The following is a 27,371-nucleotide window of genomic DNA, read 5'->3' as shown; positions in this document are numbered from 1 at the left end:
AAAAGGTCATTTATTTACACATGCCACTTGGTCCTAATGTTAATTCATCCAAAACAAATTGCAATAATTATTCTTTGGCTGTAAGTTGTAACCACCCTAAACAAGGTCCGTTCACAAATTTACTCCAAGAACACAGCGGACTTTAAATGCTCGAGCTCGTTACAGCAGAATGGATTCTGATTGGCTGTCAACATTATCGTTCATCAGCTGGATAAAGTTCTGAAAGTGATTCCAACGATATCGTTTATCTGAGCAGGTATAGAGGTTCGAACTCTGCTATTATTGAGAACGATTTTTAGTTTGAGTCTGAAGAAGATGCATGGGCGTCGAAACGTTAGTCATTTTTGCACTAATAAAAATAATTTATTACAACAATTGTGTGCTCCGGTCCTGCTCCTTGGTCCTAGCTAGACCTCGGGTCTCCTTGGTTGATTTATCCGTCCTGTTCCGTGATCACCAACCAGGCTGAAGCGCAAGTGACCCCCTTTTAACGATTTTTAGAACTATATCTTATCTTTGTAGTTATCATCCTTGGTGTGAAGGGGCCTTTTTTGTATGAAAAAGAATTATCACTTGAACTGAAATCCACACCGTTTTCAATGTTCCCTTATGTGGCTGTGCTATTAAAATTGTTTACATTCCTAAGAGAAGATGTTTAAAAAAGCAACAAGTGCTGTGTTGATATGACAATATGACATGATATGGTTTTGTTATTGTGCTCTGTAAATAGCTCAATCTGCTCATCGACAGCAAAGGCTCTGACTCAACGCTCAGCCTTAATTTCATGATGAGTTCTCCTCTCATTCAAGCACAGGTGTCTGGCCAGCGGTAGGGAAAGAAAAGTCTAGACAGCACACAGGGTGATGACAGAGCGAAGGGAGATTTTAGTTATTGAACAGCTAAGACTTATGGGAAAAGAGGATTAATCATAAAGGGTGTAAAGGTTTGGATCTGAAGGAGGCGGGGAGAGAGTTTGAACCCTCAGTTTCTCAGTTTACCCTATGACCTCACAAGAGGAGTGGCATCCTGGCATCATCTTTCTTTCATTCACTCTCCTAACCCCACACACATGCTCAAAAGGGATTCAGAGACAGGCACTGGCTTCCAGTCGTGGTTGGGTGAGCAATTCGTCCAGGGTAGGAGGGATAAAGCTGATCTTTCTCTTCATACTGCAGATCTCTCGCCAATAAGAAGAGACTTGCACTGAAGAACCAAGTCTTTAACTTTGAGAAAGAGACTAAACAGAACAAGACAGAAATGCCACAGAACGTGGTACTGGACGGGCCAGCCCCTTGGGGATTTCGGCTTTCAGGAGGCAAAGATTTCAACCAGCCGCTGACCATAACTCGGGTAAGTGAAAGCCTTTGGCTAAAGTCGCTGCTGCTTCACACAATCCACTCAAGAGATAATGATGCTTTTGATGTGCTGGGTAACACCGCCTTGGGCATGAGAAACCAGTGGGTGGATCATAAAAAACATTCCCAGGACCTCACTTTAGACGTTACTGAGGAGGACAGTGAGAAACATTTCAGAGAAATATTTTTAGAGTCACAAGTTCAAACTGACATTCATTTTTAGAAACATCTGTGGTTGTCAGGGAATCATTTCCCAATAGAGACTTTCTATGTTTGTTATATTGCCGCAGTTTTTTTATATTATGTGACGTAGTGCATTTTAAGAAATTAATACTTACATTCAGCAAGGATGTAAATGATCAAAAGTGATCATTTATATTGTTACACGATTTTTATTTCAAACAAATGCTGTAGGCTATATCATGATCACGGTTTCCACAAAAATATTGAGCAGCACAACTGTTTTCAACATTGAAATGTTTCTTGAGCAAATCTGCTTTCTGAAGGATCATGTGACACAAGACTGAAGTAATGATGCTGAAAATACAGCTTTGCATCACAGGAATAAATTAAATTTTAAAATATATTAAAAAACATTATTTTTAATTGTAATAATATTTCACAATATTACTGACAGACACACACACACACACACACACACACACACACACACACACACACACACACACACACACACACACACACACACACACACACACACACACACACACACAGGCTCCATAGGGGATCTCTACACCTGTTGTCTGAATGAATCGCAAAGCTCTTAGTCCAACAATATTTTAAACCGCCAATGAAGTCTGAACATTTGTGGTAACAGAAGAGGTCAAAGGTTAACAGCACCCATGTGAGAGGTGAATTGAACAATCCCTTTGATTTAAGTTACTATTTCAGCACCATAACAGACCTCTTATCCACTAGGATTGTTCATAAATGCCTGAAACTGACCAATCCTTCCTTATAGATCACCTGGATGGTGGTGAAAGCGTGTCTATAATAATGTAATTATTTTGAACTGAATAAGAGGCAGTTACAATGGCATGCTAGATTTATGCTCTGCAACTGCTCAGTTTTGGTGACGGCTAAGAGGATCTAATAAGGCACCAGAATAAAACTACTAATTCCCCTTATTCAGAAGCACAGTGCAAGCAGTCTCGTCTAACTTACGCCGTCTCTCTCCTCCTCAGAAATCTGTTGGGAGTCTGACTGGGGAAAATGTTATGTATTGTAGCTACACACACACCTACATAATGACTTTTGTCTCTTATCCAGGCCTGCGTCTGAACAGTTCTGCATTCTGATGTGTGGAATGTAGCAGTTTGATTAGTAGCTCAGTCTCATCAACAGCATCTCTTTGATCATGACATTCAAGTATATTCTTAGTGGAAAGCCAGTTCTGACATTCACCATAAATTGTGGGAAGAAATGCAGCGGAGAACAGAGAGGTCGTCGTAAAAATGACTGTCTTCATACTCCCTGATTAGAAGCAGAACTGCAGGTCTTACGAAATATGAATTGAAAAAAAAAAAAAAGTGGTTGGATGCATAGCACAGTGCTGGTATAATGGTTTTTCAATGATATACGGTATTCTAAGATAATACAAAGTTATTACCATGAAACGTCCAAAAAAAAGTAAAATTGTCTAATGCATCACTGGTTTTGGCCACATTAGGGGGAAACTAAACTTCCAGGTGAACTAAATGTGAAGTCTCAGCTGAACAGAATGATGTCATTCTTAAAATAAACCAATCAGGTTTATTTAACATTCCTTGCTAATAACTTCCATCCACATGAAAATTACATTGGATTTGATTTCAAACGAAAGCAAAAAAAAAAACCCAGCTCAAAAATAATTTAAATGGAGTGTTTCTTATTTTTGTGTACGTCTATACCCAGAACCTGAAAGCTCAATATATCATGTTTTCAAGCAGAGAAATACTGATGACTAATGCAGAATGTGTGTGGTTTCTTTGTATAACCGCTGCCTGTAATCATACACATATTGAAGCCAGCAAGGTGGTTCTTTTCTCATTCTCTGAGCCCTGATGTTCTTATTCGAGTAACATTAGCCTCCATTGATGCGGGCATGCCAGCACAGATGGAGCTTTTATGAGAAGCCAGATCAGTCTAAATTATACTGTTGAATTAAAAATGTAAATGACTCTCTAAATCCAGTCATTGAGCAGATACTTTACCGAAAGCGACACAGTACATTTATTACAGGGACATTCCCCCTGGAACAACCTGGGCTTTAGTGTTTTGCTAAAGGGCATGATGGGGATAGTTCATGGTTGAGCATCAACCTTGAGCTTTTTCCATTTTATCATTTACTCACCCTTGTGTCGGTTTCCACGTAGGTTCAGTCAGCAGAAAAAAATTTAAGCAATAGCTGTGGTACAAAAAAGAAGATACTTTGAAAAAACTATTTTTTGTCCATATAATGAAAGTCAGTGGGGTCTGATGTTGTTTTGGACCCTTTTTTTTAACTGAAGAAAATCATGGCTTTGGAATGACATGAGGGTAAATACATTTTCATTTTTAGGTGAACTATCCCTTTAATTTATTCTGCCTGATGTTGCTCTGAACATAATGTCTAATGCTCAGCTTGCCCTTACATGCTTCTCTTGTGGGTTTGTGTCACCTTGGGGATTTTTCTGCACAGGTGCTGCATAGCTTACAAAAAAAAAAAGTTGTATTCATGAAACTCATATAGCAGTCACTCGATGGTTTCATCTCAGTTCATAGCTCCTTTTGTTTCCATCTATTAAACAGAGCGTCTTTGTTTTTGCGCCAAACACATCCTCCATTTGCTTGAGTAGTGTCAAGGGAACAATCTCATTTTCATTGTCCATTCTGAACAACTTGGGTGCTTATTTCTTCACAGCCAACCTTTCTGCAGACGCCCCGATAATAGATGTCTACAGTGGAAATGAAGCCTAGTTTTTTCATTTGTTGCCTTAAATATGGCCAGAGATCAATGTCTCTTAAATTACATATCAAAGATTTATTCTCTCTAGAAAATACAGGCGGACAAAGGTGATTTTGTTGTGTACACAAAGTGAGAAAGGGGTCAGGAAATGAAATATTACACCGTGACTGTTATTTGACAGGAAACGGGCTTAATCACGGCTAGCTTCATCAGTCAATAAATTATGCATTCGGAATAAAACATCACAAATCTTCATGACATTAAGCACTGATGATGGAAAACTAAAACCCTCTGGTCTTAAATAACTGGCATGAGTTGACCTGGTATAAATCTTCCCCTCTTGAGAGGCAGACCTAAATAGAAGAAGGTCAGCGGGATTGGGATATAATAGAGCAGCTGAGTCAGGAGGAGGCAGGTAGAACGAGACCTGCACACAGGACGAGGTGATGAGATAAACGACTAGGGGGACGATGAGAATACCTAAGAAAATGAGCCCGTCAGTGATGAGAGGAGTAAGGAATGATGTCAGACTCCATTAATGAAAGAGAGCATGATGGAAGGAGAGGGCAGAGAAACACCGGGCTGCAGGGTGAATGCCAGAACAGTCAGATCATCAACCGCCAATAGGCCTGACTGTGTTCCCCCCGAGGGCGATACACGGCCTTGACTGACATATCCACGCCGTGCTATTTTCAGTCCACTTCTAAACCAGAGGGTCAACAGATTGTTTCTACCCCTGTCACCTTCTGTTTAGGTCTAAACTGTTCCATGGTTTGCTGGAAACTTACGGTGACTTTAAAAGAAGGTTCACATCTGATCTGAAGAATCTGAATGCTTTCAAATCTTTGTTTCTACAGTAAAAAAATAATTATAATAATAACCATTTAGCATATTTAAAATGATGTAGAAGCCCATTGACCTGAGCGGACACGATCCTAAACCAACCCCATTTACATTGAATCTAGGGGTCGTTAAAAAAGTGTTCATAATATAAGGAATAATTTAAAGCAGAAATTATTTGTATCTAAGTCTAAGAAATGTTCTATTCATTTTGGTTTCTTGGTTTTGAAAAACTTCTTCAAGGTTCAAGACTCTAAAAACACAATGCAGTGAATCCCCACCCCCCACCCCCACCTAATATAAATATATGTGTATTAAAAAATCATGAATTATTAATTCACTAAAACAAAAAAGGTTCTTGCTTTCAGGTGACTCCAGGCAGTAAGGCATCTCGGGTCAACCTGTGTCCCGGAGACATCGTCCTGGCCATCCAGGGAGAGTCCACAGACGGTGTGACTCACGCTGAAGCTCAGAACAAGATCAAAGACTCCACCAATCAGCTTTTCCTCAAGATAGAGAGGTACCATGAGCTTTTCTCATTAAAGGATAGTGTTACAAACAGCGTTAGGCGTCTTTCAACAACTTTATATCATGTTCTCTCACCTCCTTTTAAAGTTACAGAGAACTGGAGTCCCAAAAGAAACTGTCTTTACCCCTTGCTATGAAAGTGTCCATCAGTACCCGGCCACAGAGCCTTATTTATGACAACGATGAATGTGTCTTTCCTCTGTGATTAATACCCTCCTATAAACCATCTGGCTTGTACATGCCAGGCTGTTGACGTTACTTTACTATCTGAGGTCATGGTCCTGTTGCCCAGTAATGACCCCCCTGACCCCTTAGTGCTCTTTGATCTTTTTTTACAGTTTCACAGGAGGCGAGTACATCATGTCCAACTGTGTGCATTATGTGTTGCAGGCCAGAAACTAAAATGTGGTCACCTCAGGTTATAGAAGAGGGGAAAGTAGCACCATTCAAAATCAATTTAGAGGCAGAGAAGCAAGTAAGTGTAATGGAAGATAATGCACAGCACTTTATTTGTATCTGCTCATAACATGCAGCAATCAAATGAATCATTAAATACTTTTTTGTTATTTTAAAGAAATGCTAGAGTGCATGAGGCATGTTAAAGAGATTCTCCACCCAAAAACGAAAATGGTCTCATCATTTACTCATGCTGTCCCAGATGTATATGCCTTTCTTTCTCATGTATAACATAAACGAAGATAGGTGTGTGTGAAAAATTCTAATATTGACGCAAACGCATTGTGAAGCACTCGCGCGAGAACTGACGGTCCTCTGTGCTTCCGAATCACTTCTCGCATGAGTTTCATAATGTGCTGGTGTTTACATAAAGGGGGGACTCATGAACCCACATATTAAACACATTAAAAAGTTTAAAATACTAGTATTTTTCTCACTCACACCTATCATTTCACTTCAGAAGACATTGCATCATCAAGTAGGGTCATATGGATTACTGTCGTGTTTGTTTTTCGTGGTTTTTGAAGCGTCAACTTTAAGGGTTCCAAGCGTCCACTTGCATTACTGTATATGGACTGACAGAGATGGGTTATTTTTCTAAAAATCAGAAGAAAGTAAGGCGGGTAAATTATGAGAGGATTTTCATTTTTTGGTGGAGTAACCCTTTTAAAAATTGTGCAAGTCTGCTATGTTGTGTTTGATCAAAAGTAGATTTGTCCTTGTCCAACACAATATAACTTAAAATAAAGCCATGTAGATACTTACACAAAGCACATGCACACATACGCATTTCATTTGCCAAAAAAATAAAATAAATGCAGCCATTAAAAATGAAAGAAGTTTGAGAAGTTAAGCATCTTTTAACAAAAGGACATATCTGGAGAATGTGGTGTTTGTGTGGGGCTTTAAGTATGCAGTGTGTCCATCTGTCCTACACATGCAGGAGTATAAACCTATTGGCACAGGTCATAACAGGAGAGCACAGCCCTTTGTGGCTGCCGCCAGTCTGGATGACAAAACACAGGTGGTGAGCTCTGCCTACAACACTCCCATAGGCCTCTACTCTCAAGATAACATCCAGGACGCCCTGCAAGGACAGATCCGGGGTCTGGTGCATGAAAAGCCTGAGGGGTGAGTGCCAACTTGGATCACCCCAGCCATATGGACTAAGACACCTCCCTCTGCTTGCTGTAGACCGGCTGCCCACTTACCACTAACACACGGCAGAAGTCCCCACAAGACTTCCTGCGGCCTGAATATCAACCGCTTATTTAATGCTGTGTACTAGTACGTTGTAGCAGACAAATATCCACATTTGGGCCTGCAGTGTTGGATCTTGGAGGACTTTTGCTCCTTTCACCTGTCTATTAACATCTTCACTCTTATGTCTTACAGGACGTTGATTACTTCGAACACAAGTTTAATGTCAGACCAAAGCCCTTCACAACTGCAAGCCAAAGGAGGTCATTAGACAAAAGCACCCTGCATGTAGTCATATATAGTCACATAATCACAGTAGAATTATTATATTTTACATTCATATAACTTAGAACAAACTTGCTGATGTTTTCTATAGCAGAAGCGCAATATATACTGAAGCTCTATGTACATCTCTAACTACTTCTTCCATTCTTTTCTGTCTTGTTTGTCATTTTCTGTGTCCTCTATGTGGCCCCTTTGATTTGATTGGTTCCTGGTTTGGTTCATCTGGCTATTATACACTGACCTTACACAACTCCAGTGACAGTACATCCCAGACGCTGATGGGAAATGTAGCTCAGATGCCTGGCACCCCTTCGGCTGGGTCCAAGGCAGTTCCTTCTGCACAGTATAACTCCCCTATTGCATTATACTCAGCAGACAATGTTTCAAACACACTGCAGCAGGCTCAGATGTCCACTGTAGTCAGGCAGGCATCGCCCAGGTAACCAGAGCTTTGTTTCCATCACGCTTGCTTTACAACACCTTACAAATTTACCAGCTCATGCTGATTGCTTGCTAACTTTTCAGTTAGCCTCTTATAAAGCCAGAAAACACGGTGTCTTTTACGGATTAACTAGAAGTCCATCGACTTAAAACTGTAGCCTCACTGCAGAAAGAACGATTTAGACAGCTCTACAATTTAGACAACAGATTTCTTTGTATGGAATAACAAAAATGTGAGCTTTGCGTTTTTTGCTATGAAACCCTCTGGAACGCCTTGTCCCATAGACATCACAGGTCAAAAGAGAGTCCAGACAAGTCAAAATTATTTACTGTGGTAATCAACAGCATGTTTATGCTAACTTAAATCTGGGACATTCCTTTAACTTATTATACTAGGGAAATAAAAAAATCTGGGCCGAAACCGAAAATTCTGGATGCGCTTGGTCAAAAACCGAAACCAAAAATTGGTTTAAATTAAAAAATTTTTTTTGTTTGTTTTGTTTTTTACATTTGCTTATTTTTGTATAATTGTATACTTTTTAATGAAATTAAATCATTTTAATGATACTGAATTGGGAGAGGGGTGGGTTGGTTAAAATACACTAAATACAGCATAACAAAGTTACATATAAAGTAAGTTTGAATTCTGGTACAGACATGTAATGATTAGGCCTAAATGTAAAAAACAAACAAAAAAAACACATTATTGTTTCACTGTAAAAATTAAGTTAACTTTTGTTAAAGCTGTATTTTGTTGTTTGATTAACATTAATGGCTTAGCAGCAGGTATTTATAGATTGCTGTCATTTAAGACCGAATGCACGGATCTAATATAGTCATACACATCCGATTTCTTTCTCAACTCTTTACGTTCATTCAAGACATAACCGACTGTTATTACAATAATACTTGCTGAGACGGGTATTTTGACATAAGTTTGTGTGTATGTGTCCATTCAAGAGCGCAGAGATGCCAAAGAGGAATCAATTCACGTGCTGTCTCTCTATGTGCGCGCCCTTCGGGTGTGTGCGGCTGTGCTGTGCATGCAGATAGTAGTGAGCGAATACCGAATGGATGGTGAAACTTAGTAATTATTAAACGGCTAGAGCGAGAGTGAAACCTGAGCGCTGAACACTAGGGGTGTGGCGGCTAATATTTTCGGTCGTTTTTCTCTTTCTCTTTTATAAAAAAAATCCATTACTACTCCAATACTCATAATATGCACTGCCAAACCTTTATATAACATTGAATGGTAATTTTCACTGAACGGACAAACGTTGTGTGCTTCTGCCTTTTTTCCGTTTTCAGCCCTAAACCTCTGACATCTATTGAAGAATCCCATGTATACCGTATGCTCCAAGAGGACCATGCGCTGCCACATGAACCACGTCAGTCTGGATCGTTTAAGGCCCTGCAAGACTATGTCGAGAGTGATGGTGAGCTGCCTTGCTTTATTACAACACCACCCGTCTTTAGAATGGTGCAATGTTGAATTCATAAGAAAAATTACAGCTAATGAAGAAGTCAAAGTTATACTCAATTTGACTTCAATATCCCTTAGCAGTTCTGCTAATGACATCAGTCAGAGCCTGCTGATCTTTTAATGGTCTGGATTCAGATGAGTTTATTATGAGGGAGAATTTCACATTCCCGAAGTGGATCTGAGCCTCTTTCCTTTATTCTTCTGACAGGCACAAGGCCCATGGTGACTAGAAGTGTAAAAGCCCCAGTGTCAAAACCACAAGCGGCCACATCCTCGCTGCAGAAGCTGCCTCTCTGTGATAAATGTGGCACCGGCATTGTGTGAGTACAGCATTCAGCGTGAGACCGCACAAGTGGTGTCTTCTTTGAGAATATATTACCAATTGTCTTGAAAACTCTTCTACACTGAATTGTGTTCATGCATTTTAACTACTTCATTAAATGAAACTGTTTCTACAACTGGCTTACAGAGGAACGGTGGTGAAAGCTCGGGACAAGTACCGCCATCCAGCCTGTTTCGTGTGCTCAGACTGTGGTGTGAACTTGAAGCAGAAGGGCTACTTTTTTGTGGAGGGACAGTTGTACTGTGAAGCCCATGCTCGAATGCGAATGACCCCACCTGAGGGACATGATCTAGTTACTGTATATCCCACTGCTTAGAGGGACGGAAAAACTCACACAACTGACAGTTGAAATTACACAATTTGTATTGTTTGCCCTTATTGGCCCTATCTGGTTAGTGTGAGAATAGAGCTTGAACCTTCAAACTTCATATTAGTTTATAAAAGAGAACGCAAGGCAACTTTTTGACCCAGTATACCACAGCGTTTAAAGTGATCATATCATTACTGTTTACACCTGGTATTAACATGCGTTTCAAATTTATCTTGGTCCGGGACACATTTAGGACAGATAGAGTTTACATTACACATACATGCGTTTCTGACTACATTTTTATGTTTCAGTGTTATGTTTACAAAGCGTTATAGACCCCAAAAGGGCATTTAGCACTGACCATTTGTGATCAAAATCACAAAAAAAATTATTAAATGAATGCCAGGTGTAATCTCTTTCTCAAGGCCTTAATCCAGTTCTCTAAAGCCAAGAGTAAACTCTCTCATTTCTGATCATATTAGGTATCTGTGCAGATCAAATCCTAAATTTCAACACATCAATCATAATAGGTTTCAGTTATTCTTAAAATACACAAGAAAGGTAATTTTACTTTTAATACAGGTTCAAATACGCCATCATCTATGTACAAGGTATTTGGTAATGCACACAAACTGTGTAAGAAATAGAAAAAAAGCAATGCAATATGTTTCCCAGTACAAAACTTTTTTTTAAACTTTTTGTTCAGCTGAATACCAACATTTCTATGAATATTCCTTAAGCTGCATTTACTTTCTTCAATTCTGGTGATATTAAGTGAACTTACAGGCACAGTTCACTCACAAATGAGAATTATGTCATTTCCTCAGTTATCCCTTTAGGGTCACCTTTGATAACAAATAAGACTGAAGGTTTATTATATCAACACATTGTAAATTGTGCAACTAAATACCCATGTTTAATAAAAAATAAAAATGCTGAATGTGAATGCAGAAATGTGTCAACTTTAAGAACTTGCTGAATTAAATGCGGGTTAAATACGAAATATATATATTTCATGTTTAATAACTCAAGTGATCTTAGACAAGGGGCTTAGTGTATCACTGACAAAAATGATGCGCATGACTTAAACTTGACTTGATCGGGTTAGATGCTATGAACCAAGTATTTATCCTGGGGTAGTAATTAGAATGAGCTAAATGAGAATGAGTCCATTTTTATCAGTTAAGAGAATGATGTAAATACAATTCAGCTTTTTTTCAATTCCAATTTCATCTAAAGGAACATGTTCATGTATTCACCTGAAGACATCACACGTTCTCAATATGCCATAACTGAGGGGATTTGATTGTAGTTTGTGGCGTTCACAGCCCTGCAAAATAAAGTTACAGTACATTACTGTGAGCCTCAAGTGTCTTTCCCTGTGTATGCAACTAATATTAATGATTATTATTATGCAAAGCATTACGCATAGTTTGGAGTGCGATATGGGTGTCTTGGTCCAGCTTACTTATTGACATTGAGGCTGATGATGCTCTTGACAGGTGTACTCTTTGGACCAGGGGAGGGGTGAAATATCTTTCCTTCCTTATTCGTCATCGCTGATTTAGTCTTTTTGGTGCCGTATGGTTCTGCAGAGTAGCTGGGGTAGGAGTCAAAAGTTCCAGCTTTCATGCCTCCATTCTGCAGAACATAAGAATACAATACCTTAGCATACTACCAAAATAATACTCCACAAAATGTTCCAAGACAGCTAACCTGTTTATCCCCTTTTAGGCATATTATGTACCTTTTTACTGGGTGAACTTGGTTTGAAGGGCACCATAAAGTGCTTTTTCCCATCAGTCTTCTTTGGAGGTGGTAGAGGTTTGTCAAATTTGTAAGGATTGCTGTCAAAGCATTCATTTGGATGAAGGTTCAAACGAAACGCTCCCCCTTTCAGCATGGATTTGTGTGACATGATCTCACGCTGGTAAACAAATTATCTCTCTCATTAGAGGAAGAGAACACAGTCGCATGCTTGCATAGAATTATACTGTCAGGCACTCAGAGGACGCCTTATCTTAATTAAAACAAGGACCTGGGAGCCTGATAAAAAAAAAAATCTCATTTAGCTAGACCTAAAAATACCTTCAGCATTTCCTTGGCTCGATCATAGGGGTCTGAGGAATAGGACACCGTCTTGGAGAGAGTGATGTCAGGATAGCTATAAGAGAACAAGAACAAAACAATGCATCTGTGAGCAAAACCACAGACACTTGCATATTAAAGGATAATGTCATTTGCTTACCCATAACTTCCCTTCTTGGGTGGATTGGTGTAGAAGTTTTTCCCAGCTGATTTGTTTGGTTTCCTTGGAATCTGTAGGGCACTCATTGCTTGAACGGGACCCCCAATTGTCCCATAATAGCTGCCCATCCCACATCTACAAATCAGAGAAAACTATTAAGCAACTGTAGAGACCATATAAGGAATGATAGCTGTATGGCAGGTTTTTTCTGGTATAAATTGGGAACACACACACACACACACACACACACACGCACACACACACACACACACACACACACACACACACACACACACACACACACACACACACACACACACACACACACACACTTAATGGCTCACTAAAGCTACTATTCCTCAGGTTTTGTGTATATTGTTTTGCATTCTCTCAGATGCACATGAAAAGGACTGTTTGCATTTGATCAATTGCATTATGGTGAAATCCTTGTTTTTTAAAAAACTGAGGACTTTGTCTTGTTTTCGGGTCAAAAACATCATTAAAAAGCACAAAGCATTTGCCTTCTTCTATTGCCAAACAAATCTAGGTCTGGGGTCTTTTTCATGTCTTCAGATTTTAATAGACCAATCTGTCAATTGTCACACTAATGAAATAGCCTCGAAACATAAACATCTCGGGCTCAGCATTCTCCTTACTGTACAGATTCTATACATCTTTCTGGATATTCTTTACACCAGTGGGGTACACTTTATTACGTTCAATAAAGCTACAGAATATTAGAGGGATAGTTCACCCAAAAATGATGTCTTCATTTACTCACCCTCATGTCGCTCAAATCTGTATGACTTTTTTATTCTGTTGAACACAAAGAAAGAAAGCCATACAGGTTTGCAACAAAATGAGAAAAATTATGACAGTTTTTAAGGGGAAATTATCCCTGTAATATCTTGTAGTCCATTGCCACAACAACAGTTAGGCCTAATACTAACTACTGATACAAATATTTTAAATTCTTATATTTTCACAATTATTTATCATTGAATCCTATATAAAAAAATATTTATTAACAGTTGTGTACCACAGAAAGAAAGGAGGACTTACGTTTTTTTTTCTCCGTTACTGGGAAGAAAGGCTTTGCCTATGTTCTTTTTGGCTTGTTGTATCTTGTATTGTCTGGCTATTTTGACAGGGTCTGTGAACGCCTCTCTCTCAAAGATCCTCTTAAACTGTGTTTCGAAGTATCCAGTCTGAAGCGCGGACTTTGATTGAACTCCTCCTGGTAGCATCTGTTTGTTCTTGTATGCAGATTCATTAAATGGGCCTTTCAGCGACAACAAAGTGCATTAAACACACATTACATATTAACCATTTTATTTTCTATGTTATGCAGGCAGCTGTCACATTATCCTGTGTTTATATTGTATATGTACAAAAATGCTTATTGTACTGTATTGCTAACATCATATTTTTAATGACTGTTAGATAAACAAGTGAAAACACAATACAGTCACAGAGACAATGTAGCGTACTATATTAAAGGTTGATTTATTTTAACTCAAAAAGCTGAACTGTGATCATTCAGCACAAGTTTTTAAGCCAAAAATAAATGGTGCTGAAACGGGGCGATTTATGATATGACTATTTTCACTGACAAGTCTTAGATGAAGTCAGGATTAGGCCTACGGCCAATTAAGACATTTTAGCAGTTTTTATAAATGTTCCTTTAAAATAAAGATATTCCTTTAAGATATGCCAGTGCAAGTTGCTTTAAGTTAAAACAGCTCAAACATGTATTTTAGTGTAGGACTATATAGGCTTAAGCCATGTTAAGCCATAGCAACAAACATTTACATTGGTAACATGTTTGCTTGGCTATTGTTACTAGCGGCTACAACTGTGGTGATTTGATATATGATGTCACAAATAAATAAAAACAAAATTACAGACTATGAAAGCTACATTATGGAATATCTTGTTCGATCATTTGCGATTTTACTCAGGGGAAAAAAAGTACAAAAGCTGTCACTGGGCGTTACTTTTCACATCAAAAAGAATGTATTGTTAGGCCTAAGGTAGCCTACATAGTAGTAGACTACCTAAAGTGTACATTAGTAACTAAAAGGAAAAATTTAGCTTTCGAAAATGTGCAGCTTCTGTACCTATAGCCTACCCATAAAATGTTTATTTTGAAGCAAGTTACCGTGGTTGATGCGCTCTACGCCACAAACTTTCACACTGCGCCTGTGCGCCACCCACTGTAGCTAATACAGTTTAATATCTTCGTTACACTTACGGTAAATATAAGATGTATATTTGTCCCCTATTGAGATGTAACCCAACTCTTTAAAGATGCCAATCCGCTCCATGTCAGATTTCCCTTCTGGAGGCATTTTCTAAAGTTTGATACACAACATTTATGGAAGAAAAGGAATAGAAAAAGATCTGAATGTGGAAACATGAATGCAGCCATGCAAACTTATGCAGATCATCACGCTATCGCTATGATTGCATTTAGCAGATATCATACACCAGTATTCATTATACTTTCACTATTATATAGCCTATGGCTCAATATACTTACCTCGAATTGTGTATGCCTTGTGTTAAACAGTCAGTAGGCTAATAGAACTAACTCGACTGCTTAAGTGTTCGTGTAGGTTGTGTATTCGTTGTCATGGTGTCCAGCAGGGTCAATTACTCAGTGCTGGACTGTCAGAGTCCTTCACTTTCTTACAACATCAAACACTAAACAAATAATACTACAACAAAACGTTTAAGATAAATACTATTTTATGCACATTACATTTTTATGCACCTACATTACAGTCTATTACGCAAAGGGTTGACTGGTAATGGTAATTTATATGGTAATAAATGAGGCTAAGCCCATTATTAACAAATGTTTAGAAAGAAATATTACAAAATCCTATTTATTTAAGGAAACCGAACTATTTTATATAGGCCTAAAGTTAGCCTACCTTAAACATATTCAATTATCACAACTTACATTATTTTAAGGACATAACACATAGCCTACAATTCTGAAGCATTAGATCTACTGCAACTGCAGTTTAATTGGCAAATCCATCCCAGAACAAGAGAACTCCATCATTTTAAAGTCTTCCATAGTGACGGCAACAACCTGCAACAAAAGTGAATCAGTTGTTATCCATAGGCTATTTTAGTGCTAATCTATAAGAACGAGCATCAACTTAATCGGGCTCTCACATTTTTGTGACAGGGGTCGTCATAGTCACAGATGTCCTTTGGAAAGGCAGATCGCACCATCTCTTTGAGCTCATTTGGGTACACATATGTGGGTTTGTCACATGTGCTGCAGCCGACCCTGTTTTTCATCTGTCAACATAACGTTAATATTAACCAAAATAAAGTAAAACAGAGATTAAAATGCAAGGTGACGCTTGCTTACTAACTGACGCTGGATTAAACGGTAAACTTTTCTTCGTTTCAGCCGGTCGGTCTTAAGCCTGGAGGCCGCGTGCAGCAACGGCCCCACCCAGAGGGGCACACTAGATATGGAGAGCTTATGTGAGTCATTATCATAACTACAGCAGATTTCACGTTACGGTCTCCAATAACTGCTAGTACTTTACTTATCTCAAGCAGGCATACACTAGTTAAAAGTTGATTGCACAAACAATCGACTTAACACACGCGCACTGTGTGATTCAATCACTGATATTACATCTTTTACATCCAACCTTTTAGAGAAAAATGAGCAATTGCAGAATATTACCCGAACGATTGACAGAGATCAATATAAGTGTCCATTAATTAGCAGCATATCATATCGACATTTCACTTAGAATTGTTGCAGCTTCAGGGTGAAGTCTGCTGCGCAATCTGCGCATGCTCAATTAAAAGAGGAAAAGCATCGGAAACAATGTAACTGAATCATCGGCTATTGAATCTGAACCAGTATGGAGCGAATACCTTTTTCATTTTATTTCATGCACTTTAAAACCACCAATAAGACAAGGACAAGGTTTTTTTTTAGTTATCGGACTTTATTAAAACACATGTACAAATATTTAGATTTTATCATTAATTTGTATAATAGTAAAAAAGGTCCCTCTGGTTTATAAGGTTGAATCTTATAAGCGTTTTGAAGATTGTCATTTGCCCCCTTTTTCTGACCATTCCTTGTAGCCCCCAGCATAATTCCGGGCACTGAAGAGAGAGAAGGAAATAGTGTTACAGTTTCAGCAAAACCCTATGGTTGCATGTTTAAGCATCCACAAATGGCGATGGCAAGTTTCTTACCACTTGAACCCCAGGCTTTTGGCTTTCTCTGTGGCAACAGCTCCGCGTCTTCCCATCTGACAGTGGAAAACCAGTTCAGAGCAGTCCAGAGATGGCTTTCCTACACCAAACTTAGACTGGAATTCAGCTGCGTCCAGGGACATGTCACTTTCTACATTTTCCACTAAAATAAATTGGACAAAAAAAAAAAATCCTGTTTCAATACACTTGGCCAATCCACTTATTGTACAACGTAAAAATGTGCTTCATGTAGTAACCTTTACAAATAACTAGGCCTAAGTAGCCTACATCCAAATTAACATATTGCACTTTATATAAATTTTGATTGTGCATCTTTCCTCTCACATGGAATGTGGATGGAGCCTGGAATACACCCTCTGTCTACCTCATCTTGTGTGCGCACATCCACCACAAACCCAGAGCTCTTCTCCAAGAGAGATTTGAGATCGCTGTAGGAGATATCCTTATCTATAGCAGAGACGAATGAGGAAATAAGGCCAATGAAAATTCAGTTACCTGTCATGCAGTAAACACTGTTGATTGACATCAGACAATGAAAACAAAATGTTCAAGCATTTTATACTTATATAGGCCAAAGTTACATGTTTTTTTTATTTATTTCATTGATGTCAAATAGGTTATTTCAAAGAAAAAAAAAAGTATTTGTTCTAGAACTGAATGTGCATTAGCACCCAAGATTTTGTTACTATTGCACCTGTCCTGTGTGCTTGACAATGAAAGTGATTTGATTATGATGATATAGCTCATTCACTTTTACTTTAGAAAATTAATTAATTAATTAAATAGGCTAAATTTTGTATTATAAAAACCCTTTTTATTAATTCGTTTGTTTCTGTAAATTGTTAGTGATTACTTACTGGTTTAAATTGTTTCGATGGCTGGATGTTCCAGAAAATTGTTCATGTTTTTACAATGCAAATTAAATCGTAACAAATACAGAAGGTACCACAGTGTTTTACTTTCTGCAAGTCATCATTACGTCACAAGATGCAGCGCTCTTCATAGCAATAAATAACGAAAATAACATGCAAGCATTAGGAAAGGTAATAGCCTACATGATAAATTTGAGAGAACGCGTGCACCACAGAATATTAGCAAATATATCAAACGTCCAGCTTGGTATTACTTACTGTAAGTAATAAAATGTCGAGACAATGGAGTGTTTATCAATGTGCACCTGGACACTGTCACCCTGACTACAACAGAGAACAAAAAACATGTGCTCATGTTGTTTACTGTAGTAAGAAAGGAGTGAAAGAAGAAAACACCTGCAGTTTCACACGTCGCTTTCTTTAATTCTCCGAAAGTATTTTGCTTACATTTAAATGAAAACAAACTTACCGCTGCTTGCCATGTTGAAGAGATTAAGACAATTCACCAGGTAGCTTCACCTTTTCTTCCTTGTCATTCGGGGATTGTCCTATTGGCTAAGCATATGCGTGGTCGTGTAAAAGCTCACCTCCTCCTGTAGCTTAAGCTAACTTCATAATAAAAGATCCGTAGCTTCAAAATAAAAGACTGCTTAGATTGCGACACATGCAATGCAACACTTTAAATTCAAAAACCCAAGATTACAGGCTGCAAAAACATACATATATTATCACTACCCAAGATTACAGGCTGCAAAAAACATACATATATTATCACTAATCTTGTGTCACGATTTCAATCATAGTAATACTGCATACAAATCAGATTTCAATGTCAAGAAATATACTGTCCGTTAGTGTGTGTAAAGGGCTTTGGTAACTTTTTTTCATTTATTTTTTCTTTACATTTTTATTCCTCCAAATTCATCCATTTCACTTACATTATTAAAGTTTTGTAAGGCACAAAAAGAATAATAATAATAATAATAGCAGTCGTAATAAAAATAATAAATCACTATTACATTATGATTATTATTACTAATAGAAAGTGTGTTGGTGATTATGAACTAGTACTTACAATCTCTAGCTCACTTGGAGTGTTTAATTGTGTAAAGGCAGCACTTAATTTTACCATGGTAAACAGTTTCCACCAAAGCACCTTTTACGAGTTTTCGGGTTATTGTTGCAAACCATAACAATGGAAATATCCTTCAAACAGTGTATCAGACGCTAATACTTATAAATAACAGATTACAGGTATAACGAATACTGTGGTATTACAGAGCCAACAGTGCATTACCATATTGCATATCCAATAATAAGCCATACTATTACCACATAAAAACTGTTATTTTGGCAGAAACGATGCTTGGTTACTTTTTGTAAGGGATAGAAATAGTCCACCCCATGAGCTGTGGAGAAATGACATGTTATAACAGCAGTACAGATGTAAAGACATATTCACAAATACATGAGACTAGCCAGACTCGCATGAATTAAACTATTTATTGGTAAGGTCTCAGAAGAGTCTCACTTGAGTAAGAATCATCCCTCAATACTGATTTGGTACATCATGACATCCATAATGAGTCTCTTCACAGTGGAAAAAAATCCATTTCTATGGTTTGGGTTCTAGTACAGCGACTTTTCTGCATAAAAACAAAACTAAAACAGAACATCAAACGGGGCATCGATATTATTCATCTGTGATATCTGAGTGTCACGAAATTCTAGTGTTTTAATACCAGCTGTTGATTTGCACATAACAAGCCACCTTCTGTTAGAAATATAAAAGTTGATATTATGAACAATATTCTACTGTGCTGCATAAAGGTAAATCTATACACTGTACATACAGATATATTTTGAAAAACAAGGTTCACAGTTTTTAAACTTTATTTAAAGTATAAACCATTTTAAAACACTTTACATAAATTATCTCTGTGCATGACTAGAATTTGCTTTGAAGCAAAAAAAGAAAATAATACAAAAATGAAAAATTATTACATATCATACAAAGTAAATTAAACTCAACCATTAATGTTCATCTTTGTAGCTAAAAGCGGTGACTCCTTTATGATTGTCATATAGTACTATGAATGATCAAAATGAAGACAAACTAAGTAAAAATAAATAGTTTCTGACACTAGTAACCTTTCAATCTGGAGACTGTGAGTGTTTTTTCTGATATCTCTATACAGAAGTGCCTTGGTGAAGGTCTCGTTACTCTAATGCGACTGGGACGTACAAAACTATCGCATCTAAAGCACACTCTGAACTTCACTGTTATCTGATACAATGTAAGTACTTCTCTATCAGTGATAAAACAAACTATGTCTGACTTGGATTTTCTCGTCACTTTTACTCCACTGGAATTCTCTTGAAGAAACAAGTCTGTAGACGATGGAATATGCTGCAGTGGAAATTGACAGTTTAGCTGTGAAGAATATGAGGCCTGAGACTGACATTTGTCTTGACGGATGTTACTCCTCAGCTTTGACCTCTCCAGGGGCGCGTGAGACTCGCAGCACCTCTCCGATCCGGATCGCACCATCATACGGGTACCATCTGGCACCAACATCCTCTCAGTAACCCAAAAAATATGGGTAAAAATATCTATTCTTTTTTAAAAAGGGGATTTTTCATATTTCAGCAACAGTAGCTCAGTTTATCAGTGCTTTTTGACGTCCATTGTTGAAAAACAAAGACGAGGTCTTTCAAATTGTTATTTTTTGCCAGAGGCAGTATTAACAAAGTTTTTTGAGTGTTCTTCTTTTAAAAGTCCCTGCAGCGTTCAGTGAGTTTCCCCATTAGTTCAATTATTCTCCATGGGTTCAGGAGATAACGGAAAGAAAGTGAGGGGAAAAAGAGAAAGACTAAGCAAGAGAGAGAGAAAAAGATAGAGAAAAAAGAACTGAAAACTGTAAAGGTATAAGCGGAGAGAGAAAGCGAAATATAAAGAAACGGTGGGGGAAAAAAAACTATTTGGACTGTTACCTCTTCCCCATCTCATTCTGTCTCAGGAACTGAATGTTGAAACTGCTGTCTGCTAGTTCAGGGTACTGTTCCACTGGTAAAATGTAGTACCCGTCGTACCCCTGCACTTTCCCTGTTGAAAGGAGCTGCTGTCTCTCTCCTTCAGTCCACAAGCGGCTTCCCTCTTTATTATCCCGCGCCCGCTGCTGCTCTCGTAACCAGGCGCCCGATAGCGCCCGCTGCCGCGCCAACTCCAACAGCCGGGCTCTCTCCTCATCCAGCACGTCTGCCGCCAAACCGTAACGCACACTCAGAGACAGAGATGGAACCCGGAACTCAACGGTGACCCCACGCCGCGATCGACCGCTTACCGTCACGTTGATCCCGCTTTCCAGTGCCTTACGTCCATTGGTGAGTCCCAAAGCTAGAAGGTCACTGTCAGCTGAGCCTATCTTCACAAAGAAATGACAATCAAGGCCGTCCTGCGTGTAGTGCGTCCCATCTAAGTAGACAGCGCTGTTTAGCACTAGAACCACCTTCCTGCTGTCATCGCTGGCCATGCTCGAGACCCCTGAGACCACACGGCCTTCCTTCACCGCCAGCATCACTCCTCTTCCAATGATGGGGGTACTCGTGCCAAACCAGTGGCCCGGTTTCTCGTGCGTGGTCTTGCGCTCTTTGTCAAGAAGCCGTCCCTCCAGAGCCATGAAAGCTTGGCTGTGCCGCTCGGCTTCCTGCTGAACTCCGGTTATCAGCTGCAGGAAGACAATTTAAGGCCTTGGTAAATGCAAGCAAGATCGCATAGTACAATATTCACTGACCTGCTATTCTTGGAAATACAAAAGTAATTCCTCTGAAGATTTACTATGGTATTAACGTAGTGACTCACCTGCCCGTTTTCACTTTCTTGACTGGCGAGGAGCTCATATGGCGGATCCACAAAGTAAAGTGTGTGTCTGGGAAACCCTGGGATGATGTTGCTGAGCTGAAAGCCAAACATCACCAACCAACTCTTCACATCTGCAATGAAATATATAGAAAAGGAGCATTTAAGCTGTGATTTTGCAATAAAAAGGGTAATTCATTTATATATATATATATATATATAAATAAAACCAGCTATAATCAATTTAATTAATAGTAATAAAGTAATAAAACTGTTTTTGATCAAATTAAGGCAGCCTTTGTAAGCACAAGAGACTGCATATGATGTGCATTACCATTACGTCTCTGAATACATTGTTTGTTTTATTTCCATTTCATTGAACATTAGAAAAAAAACATGTATATATTTTATTACATTATAAAAAATAAAAACATGTAAAACTGACAGCCCTAAAAAACTAACAAGTTTGCAAAGCTGCAAAGGCACCCAATCATAAAGTCACCTGTGACATAATTCTTCACATCCAGCATGTCGCTGAGCGGGTTGTTGTTCTTGAACATGTACAGGTTGAAGGGTGCCAGATCTTTGCCGATCTTCTGCCACATGGTGTAATCAGGCGATGTCCATCTGGCCGCTAAAACATCATAGTCTCTCTGCGTGAAATGCACTAACTTGGTCAGTGAGTCATAAAGCCCTCCGTGGAAGCCGATGACGAGCTGGAACTCAGGGTTGGAGTCGTGGTACACCTCCCCATAAGCAGTGTACTGCACCTGTTTGATCATTTGCCCGTTGCTGCTGAAGACCGCCAGTGGCGTACCGGTGTTGTCAGAGGCGATGTAGTATTCCTCCCCACTACTCACCTCCATGGCAAACAGATGGCCCTGCAGGTCATAGTACAAAGAGCTGATTTCCGAGCTTGAGTGGTTGAACACATGCGTGACCCGAGTCGGGTTGTTCAGGTCAGCATAAAAGAACTGGAGGTGCTGACCCAGACTGTTCTTAGTAGACACCCTGCGTCCGAGCCCATCGTAACGGTACTGCACGCTCCATCCTCCAGCTGCACGGCTGTAGGCGCGCCCCAGCTGGCCTTTAGAGTTGTAGTCAAACACATCGCCGCCCCTTTGGCTGAGGTAACCGTCCTCGTCCAGACGGTACTGCACGTCACCGAGCCGTGTGATGCGGTCTCGAAGGTCATAGCGGAGCGGCATGAGTCGGGCACTGTTACCCGGGTTGAGCAGGTGTAGGTTGCCGTTTAAGTCGTAGCTGTAGCGCCAAGTGGACCAATCGTTCACTTTGACGCCGCTGAGTTGTCCGTCACCGTCGTACTCATAGCGGTACTGCGTGGTGTTGGCGTACGGGCCGATCTTAAGCTCTCGCTTGATTACTCTGCCCATGTTGTCGTACTGCACCGTCATCCAGTACATGAGAGAGCGAAAGATCTCATACTGAACCTCTTTGATTCGCCCGTGAGCATCGAAATGCTTGCTGAGGGTCATCACAGCGGTGGTGATTATCTGATTGATGTCGTAATAGATGACTCCGAACTTTCCGAAGTGCTCCACTTTACCGGAGATCTCGTCATAGCGGTACAGATCCACAGGAAGTGGCGTCTCGCTGATCACTGGCTTCATGCTGGCGATTCGGAAACTATTGTCGTGGTAGGTGTAGTCAAAGCGTGCGTTCACCATACCTTCCTCTGAAAAGCGATAGATCTGTTTGTCGATAAGGGGGCCCATTTTACGATAGCGAATTGTGCAAGAAAAGCCACCGCTCTGCAAGTTGACCATTTTTAGCACCCCTGCTGTCTCGTCATAGCCAAAGGTGATGGCTGTGCTGTCATACAAGATCTCTGAGAGCTTGGCCAGCTTGCCGTATTTGTAGAGGACACGACGGCCAGTACCCAGGAAGTATGTGGCCTGGGGACGTCCATCCTCACTGAAGTCATAGATGATGGACGCGTTGCTCTCTGGTGGGTTGTAGGTGTTGCGTATGTAGCCGATGGAGACGTGAGTGAACATGGTGTGACGGGCGACACTGGGCATGGTGACAGCCGTGATGCGGTTAGACGTGTCAAACTCAAAGATGTATTGTCTCTGGCTCTGCAGGAGCAGCACCATGGACTGTAGAGAGAAATGTTTTCAGAACATCATTATCACATTCATATTAATTAGCAACAACATCTTTAACAAGCTGTCATAATCCGAAATGAAATCAGGCATCATAGTGCTCCGAATGTTGGGAAAATTCAATTAAAAACAATTACTGAATGAATTTTGTATTATATGGTGTGTTTTTAAAACAAAACATAACTAAACAAAAAGATACAACATTTTTGTTTACCGTAGTTAGTTTAATTACATAAATGCATGAATATCACTAAATACATGCTTCTAGATATTTCAATATTTTACTGGAAAGCAAATAAAAAATAGTGTTGAAGAATTAAAAATTTATTTATTTCAATGACTAAATAAAAGCCATTAAAATATATAAAACAATATTCGGTCACATTTTAGATTAGGGTCAAATTCTCAATATGAACTAACTATTAACTACAACTTTTGCCTCAATAATCTCCTAATTACTACTTATTAATAGTTAGTAACGTAGTTGTTTTAGGTATTGGGTAGGATTAAGAGATATATGGTCATGTAGAATAAGGCATTAATATGTGCTTTATAAGTACTATTAAACAGCCAATATTCTAGTAATATGCATGCTAATAAGCAACTAGTTAATAGTGAGAATTGGACCCTAAACTAAAGTGTTACCCAATATTCCAACCTCACTTTAATCAATAATCTCACCTTGTCCAGGTAACTGTAGCTCCACACCTTTCCATCGACAAAAGAGCGTGAGAGTATTCGTCCCTGCGGGTCGAACTCTGTTCTCTCACTCATACTGCCTCGGTGCAGACCCACTAGCTGGCCTGTACTGGAGTACGACACATTCACCACTGCGAGGCTGCTGCTGGGCTGCCATATTGCTGGTCTGCCCTGGGCATCGTACGTGATTCTCAGAGTAAACTTCCTGTGGTCGTCATAGATCTTCTCTGTCCGTGTGTTCCTGTCGAAGTCTATTGACAGTAGATTGCGCCCATGTGCCTGCAAATTGCACAAATATTTGGCATGAAAACCACTCCATTTGGTGAGATGATTTGGCTACTGATTAGTTGATCTATCAGATCAAGCAGGATTCTTGCACAACTTTGCTTGCAATGTGCACAGAAATGCGAGAATAATGTACATAATTACAGTAATTAAAATCTTAGAGCAAGTGCCCACCCGAAGTTTCCTGCCAAACACAGTGACCTTGCCCTTGGCCAGCTCTTTGCGCAGTCTCCACTCGATGGAGTTCAGGCCGTTGTCAGTGGGAAGGGTGATGTTCCTGCGGCCGATGGTGGGACTCACTGATCCTGCCAGGATATGGGGCTCAGTGTGGTAGCTGATTCCCATCCCATTGGCGTACATTACTCTCAGTGTGCCATTGTTACACAGTTGGTAGCTGTTCCGTACTTGATCTGCAGGGGGCAATATAGTGACATAAAATTACCATAAAATTAAGAGCAAAAAAATGTTTCATGACAAATTATCAACATGACAAAGAGGACAAAGCGACGACAACAAAAAAGGCTTGATTTATTTTGAACTCATGAAAGGGCTGTGGGGCATTTATCAGCTCAAGAACAGTCTGGTTGTCTATCTTAGGATCATAAAAGATAACAAGAGAAGTGCTTTGTTCATAACAAATGATGTGGATCCCCGAATCCCTTTGTTTCAGAGTGCCACAAACATTTATTATGCTTCAAAACACCCACTATAAATAAATTACAATCCATGGAACTAATTTATGAGCAGAAGGTACATTCATAATTGTAGATAATATCGCTTATAATTTATAAGGAAGCTTTTAAAGGCATTTAGTCAATTTAATATTCGCCTCATGAGCGTGTCAAGGTTAGATTCAAAAGCGTGATCTGAGGGGCGTTCTCCTTGGACTAAATCCTCTGTATTTCCTTCAAAAGGTTCCTACCCCATCCTGTGTTATGTCTGGTTGTTTTGAAGTTTTACTTTTTTTGTTTAGTCTGCCATGGGAAGGAAGTAAAACATTTTTTGCTTTCTCCCTTTGTCTTTTGTTCTTTCATCTTTACAGATGAAATAAGCTTTGGGAAAGTGGGGTTTGTGGTTGAGGGCAGATGAAGATGGTGAATATTTACTTGGGATAAGGTAATGAATTTGTCTCAAATGATATGCATCACAGCAAAACACAACTGTGGTGCTAGGCTTGGGAGAGAAAACAAATGATGTTTTCTGCACTGAATCATACAGTACTTTCGCTTCTAGCCTCCCACATGAATGTCGGGGTATCTATATCTTGCCGTGTAAGTTTGTAGGCACTGATATATAAAACAATTAAGTTAAAGAGTGAAACGAAATTCTAAACCAACTAAACTGAGCACATAATCATTTTCAAAATGATTTATGAAAACCCAAATATATATTCAAAAACGGCTACTGAGCCGACATACCTTGCACAACAGTATAGGAGGCTTCTACCGACGAAAGATTAGTGATAACAGTGACGTCATCGTCTCTGTTGGAGCTCTCAATGTCAATGTTGATGGATTTTTCGATCTCTCTATGCAGACTTGTAACCATTCCCGTGGGGTACGTCACATTGGTTAGCCTCCCTTCGCTGTCGTACCTGCAAATATACTAAATCTTAGAGAAAGCCATTTTTAAAGTTCACATTAAAGTAAAGCACTGGGGACTTATTATAATTATGTCCAAAACCATCAAAAAAAAAAGAAAAAAAAAGTTACGTCCCTGCTTACAGTAAAACAAGTCTAATAAGGTTTGCTGGACTTAGAAGGTCAGGCAGTTCTGGTTTTAGAAAGGTTTAGAAGCCAGTTAGCCCAACTGAAAACAAGCCATCTAAGAAAAAGAGAAAGATATCTGATTTCTTTAATGCTAATGTAAAGTAATTAACAAACCGGTGTTTGAAAATGTGTTTACTTTTAAAGTAGATGTTCTTAACAGAGCCTATAATAGTAGAGGGCAAGGACTGAAAGGTCTAGTAATGTGTAGACAATGACTTCATATGGGTTCAGTGTTATCCCTGTATCTCTCTCTCTCTCTCTCTGTGTAACATTACATTAGGGAGTAGATCTGGATCCTGCCACAGATCTGTCACAGTCTGGCTGATGTCTATGCCAGTGCAGTGGAGTGTGGGGAATTGTGCATTATCAAGAGCTGGGTTGCTCTGTCCTCTTCCTGGAGATTTACTTTCCAGCAGAGTGTTCCAACTCTAATCAAACACACCTGAAAAAGTTAATCAAGATCTTCAGGTTCCCTTGGAAATTAAAGGCAGGTGTGTTGCCAGGTTGGAACAGAACTCTGCAGGAAAAAATGTTATCTAGCGTTCCTTTCAAAGTTAATAAATGATAGTCCTCTAGCTTTTAACCATACTGTGTTTGATGACTTGTGTCTAATTATTGTGATAAACAATATTTGTCAGATAAACAATGATTGTGATATTGTGAACAACTGTGATAATTTTTTTAGGATTGTTTGATGAATAGAAAGTTTAAAAGGACAGGATTTATTTGAAATAATTATATTTTTTGTGACTATAAATGTCTACTCTGTCACTGTTGATCAACTTAATGCATCCTTGCTAAATAAAAGTATTAATTTCTTTCAAAAAAGTACTTCCCCAAACTTTTGAATGGTATACTGCAAAAAGACACAAAAGTGCAATTCAAGCATTTGTAAGCAAGTGTATGCTTAATCACCAGAGGACCATTTGCAGTGTTTTAAACACCTGTCTCTGCAATTCTCTATTTTATTGACTCAGTTTTTCAGCATTTTATTTGCTTAAGAGTGAATGTTCATCATTAACTTTGTATCTACATAACTTAGACAGTTACCTCAGATCA

General features: G+C 39.1%; 5 protein-coding genes across 9 annotated transcripts in view; 1 reads left to right on the top strand and 4 right to left on the bottom strand.

Moving 5' to 3' along the window:
• The first annotated feature begins 308 nt into the window (after positions 1 to 308).
• Positions 309 to 11,544, top strand: pdlim3b (PDZ and LIM domain 3b). 4 transcript variants are annotated; one of them, XM_079631150.1, is made up of 8 exons: positions 309 to 1,350; positions 5,511 to 5,662; positions 6,061 to 6,145; positions 7,070 to 7,257; positions 7,868 to 8,050; positions 9,361 to 9,488; positions 9,744 to 9,855; positions 10,005 to 11,544. In XM_079631150.1, the coding sequence occupies exons 1-8, from the start codon at positions 1,258 to 1,260 to the stop codon at positions 10,192 to 10,194; spliced, it is 1,131 nt and encodes a 376-aa protein (XP_079487276.1). In that variant the 5' UTR covers positions 309 to 1,257; the 3' UTR covers positions 10,195 to 11,544. The 4 variants fall into 4 exon arrangements, with proteins under 4 accessions (XP_079487276.1, XP_079487273.1, XP_079487275.1 ...); XM_079631147.1 differs by lacking the exon at positions 7,070 to 7,257 and adding an exon at positions 7,522 to 7,589 and having other exon boundaries at positions 310 to 1,350; XM_079631149.1 differs by lacking the exons at positions 7,070 to 7,257; positions 7,868 to 8,050 and adding an exon at positions 7,522 to 7,589 and having other exon boundaries at positions 312 to 1,350.
• On the bottom strand, positions 11,405 to 15,116 carry cfap96 (cilia and flagella associated protein 96). The gene is made up of 8 exons (XM_079631151.1): positions 14,979 to 15,116; positions 14,691 to 14,790; positions 13,499 to 13,718; positions 12,437 to 12,571; positions 12,277 to 12,352; positions 11,936 to 12,115; positions 11,657 to 11,829; positions 11,405 to 11,518 (listed from the first exon to the last, which is right to left on the bottom strand). The coding sequence occupies exons 2-8, from the start codon at positions 14,785 to 14,787 to the stop codon at positions 11,467 to 11,469; spliced, it is 933 nt and encodes a 310-aa protein (XP_079487277.1). The 5' UTR covers positions 14,788 to 14,790; positions 14,979 to 15,116; the 3' UTR covers positions 11,405 to 11,466.
• A 218-nt stretch (positions 15,117 to 15,334) lies between these two features.
• On the bottom strand, positions 15,335 to 16,220 carry LOC307008389 (uncharacterized protein). Its single transcript, XM_079631140.1, has 4 exons — positions 16,155 to 16,220; positions 15,828 to 15,927; positions 15,626 to 15,754; positions 15,335 to 15,539 (listed from the first exon to the last, which is right to left on the bottom strand). Exons 1-4 carry the CDS (start codon positions 16,187 to 16,189, stop codon positions 15,453 to 15,455), a joined length of 351 nt encoding a protein of 116 aa, XP_079487266.1. The 5' UTR covers positions 16,190 to 16,220; the 3' UTR covers positions 15,335 to 15,452.
• Positions 16,221 to 16,418: 198 nt separating this feature from the next.
• On the bottom strand, positions 16,419 to 18,167 carry tstd1 (thiosulfate sulfurtransferase like domain containing 1). 2 transcript variants are annotated; one of them, XM_079631139.1, is made up of 4 exons: positions 18,044 to 18,167; positions 17,027 to 17,149; positions 16,682 to 16,844; positions 16,419 to 16,588 (listed from the first exon to the last, which is right to left on the bottom strand). In XM_079631139.1, the coding sequence occupies exons 1-4, from the start codon at positions 18,054 to 18,056 to the stop codon at positions 16,534 to 16,536; spliced, it is 354 nt and encodes a 117-aa protein (XP_079487265.1). In that variant the 5' UTR covers positions 18,057 to 18,167; the 3' UTR covers positions 16,419 to 16,533. The 2 variants fall into 2 exon arrangements, with proteins under 2 accessions (XP_079487265.1, XP_079487264.1); XM_079631138.1 differs by lacking the exon at positions 18,044 to 18,167 and adding an exon at positions 17,833 to 17,944.
• An 892-nt stretch (positions 18,168 to 19,059) lies between these two features.
• The window catches only part of tenm2a (teneurin transmembrane protein 2a), a 292,880-nt gene continuing 284,568 nt past the window's right edge, over positions 19,060 to 27,371 (bottom strand). Inside the window, exons 24-29 of the mRNA XM_079631137.1 lie at positions 25,962 to 26,137; positions 24,718 to 24,953; positions 24,241 to 24,537; positions 21,936 to 23,553; positions 21,437 to 21,567; positions 19,060 to 21,302 (exon numbers count right to left, since the gene is read on the bottom strand). Of these exons, the coding sequence (XP_079487263.1) occupies positions 20,565 to 21,302; positions 21,437 to 21,567; positions 21,936 to 23,553; positions 24,241 to 24,537; positions 24,718 to 24,953; positions 25,962 to 26,137 (3,196 nt within the window). The 3' untranslated portion in view covers positions 19,060 to 20,564. The remainder of the gene's footprint in view (positions 21,303 to 21,436; positions 21,568 to 21,935; positions 23,554 to 24,240; positions 24,538 to 24,717; positions 24,954 to 25,961; positions 26,138 to 27,371) is intronic.

This window comes from Phoxinus phoxinus (genome assembly GCF_949152265.1).
Source record: "Phoxinus phoxinus genome assembly, chromosome: 12".
Classification (NCBI taxonomy): Eukaryota; Metazoa; Chordata; class Actinopteri; order Cypriniformes; family Leuciscidae; genus Phoxinus; species Phoxinus phoxinus.
Note: the sequence above shows the minus strand (reverse complement) of the source record. Positions and strands in the feature narration are given on the sequence as shown.

Coding starts and splice junctions, on each gene's coding strand:
- pdlim3b (XM_079631150.1), top strand. CDS start 1,258: ATGCCACAGAACGTGGTACTGGACGGGCCAGCCCCTTGGGGATTTCGG. Junction 1,351..5,510: donor AGCCGCTGACCATAACTCGG/GTAAGTGAAAGC, acceptor TCTTGCTTTCAG/GTGACTCCAGGCAGTAAGGC. Junction 7,258..7,867: donor GTGCATGAAAAGCCTGAGGG/GTGAGTGCCAAC, acceptor ACACAACTCCAG/TGACAGTACATCCCAGACGC.
- cfap96 (XM_079631151.1), bottom strand. CDS start 14,787: ATGCCTCCAGAAGGGAAATCTGACATGGAGCGGATTGGCATCTTTAAA. Junction 12,572..13,498: donor AGTAACGGAGAAAAAAAAAC/GTAAGTCCTCCT, acceptor TCTGATTTGTAG/ATGTGGGATGGGCAGCTATT. Junction 11,830..11,935: donor CAAGTTCACCCAGTAAAAAG/GTACATAATATG, acceptor TATGTTCTGCAG/AATGGAGGCATGAAAGCTGG.
- LOC307008389 (XM_079631140.1), bottom strand. CDS start 16,189: ATGGACACTTATATTGATCTCTGTCAATCGTTCGG. Junction 15,928..16,154: donor GATCTCTGTCAATCGTTCGG/GTAATATTCTGC, acceptor CTCCATATCTAG/TGTGCCCCTCTGGGTGGGGC. Junction 15,755..15,827: donor GTTTAATCCAGCGTCAGTTA/GTAAGCAAGCGT, acceptor TTATGTTGACAG/ATGAAAAACAGGGTCGGCTG.
- tstd1 (XM_079631138.1), bottom strand. CDS start 17,929: ATGAGCACATGTTTTTTGTTCTCTGTTGTAGTCAGGGTGACAGTGTCC. Junction 17,150..17,832: donor TCGACATTTTATTACTTACA/GTAAGTAATACC, acceptor TCTCTGCTATAG/ATAAGGATATCTCCTACAGC. Junction 16,589..16,681: donor AAAAGCCTGGGGTTCAAGTG/GTAAGAAACTTG, acceptor CTCTCTCTTCAG/TGCCCGGAATTATGCTGGGG.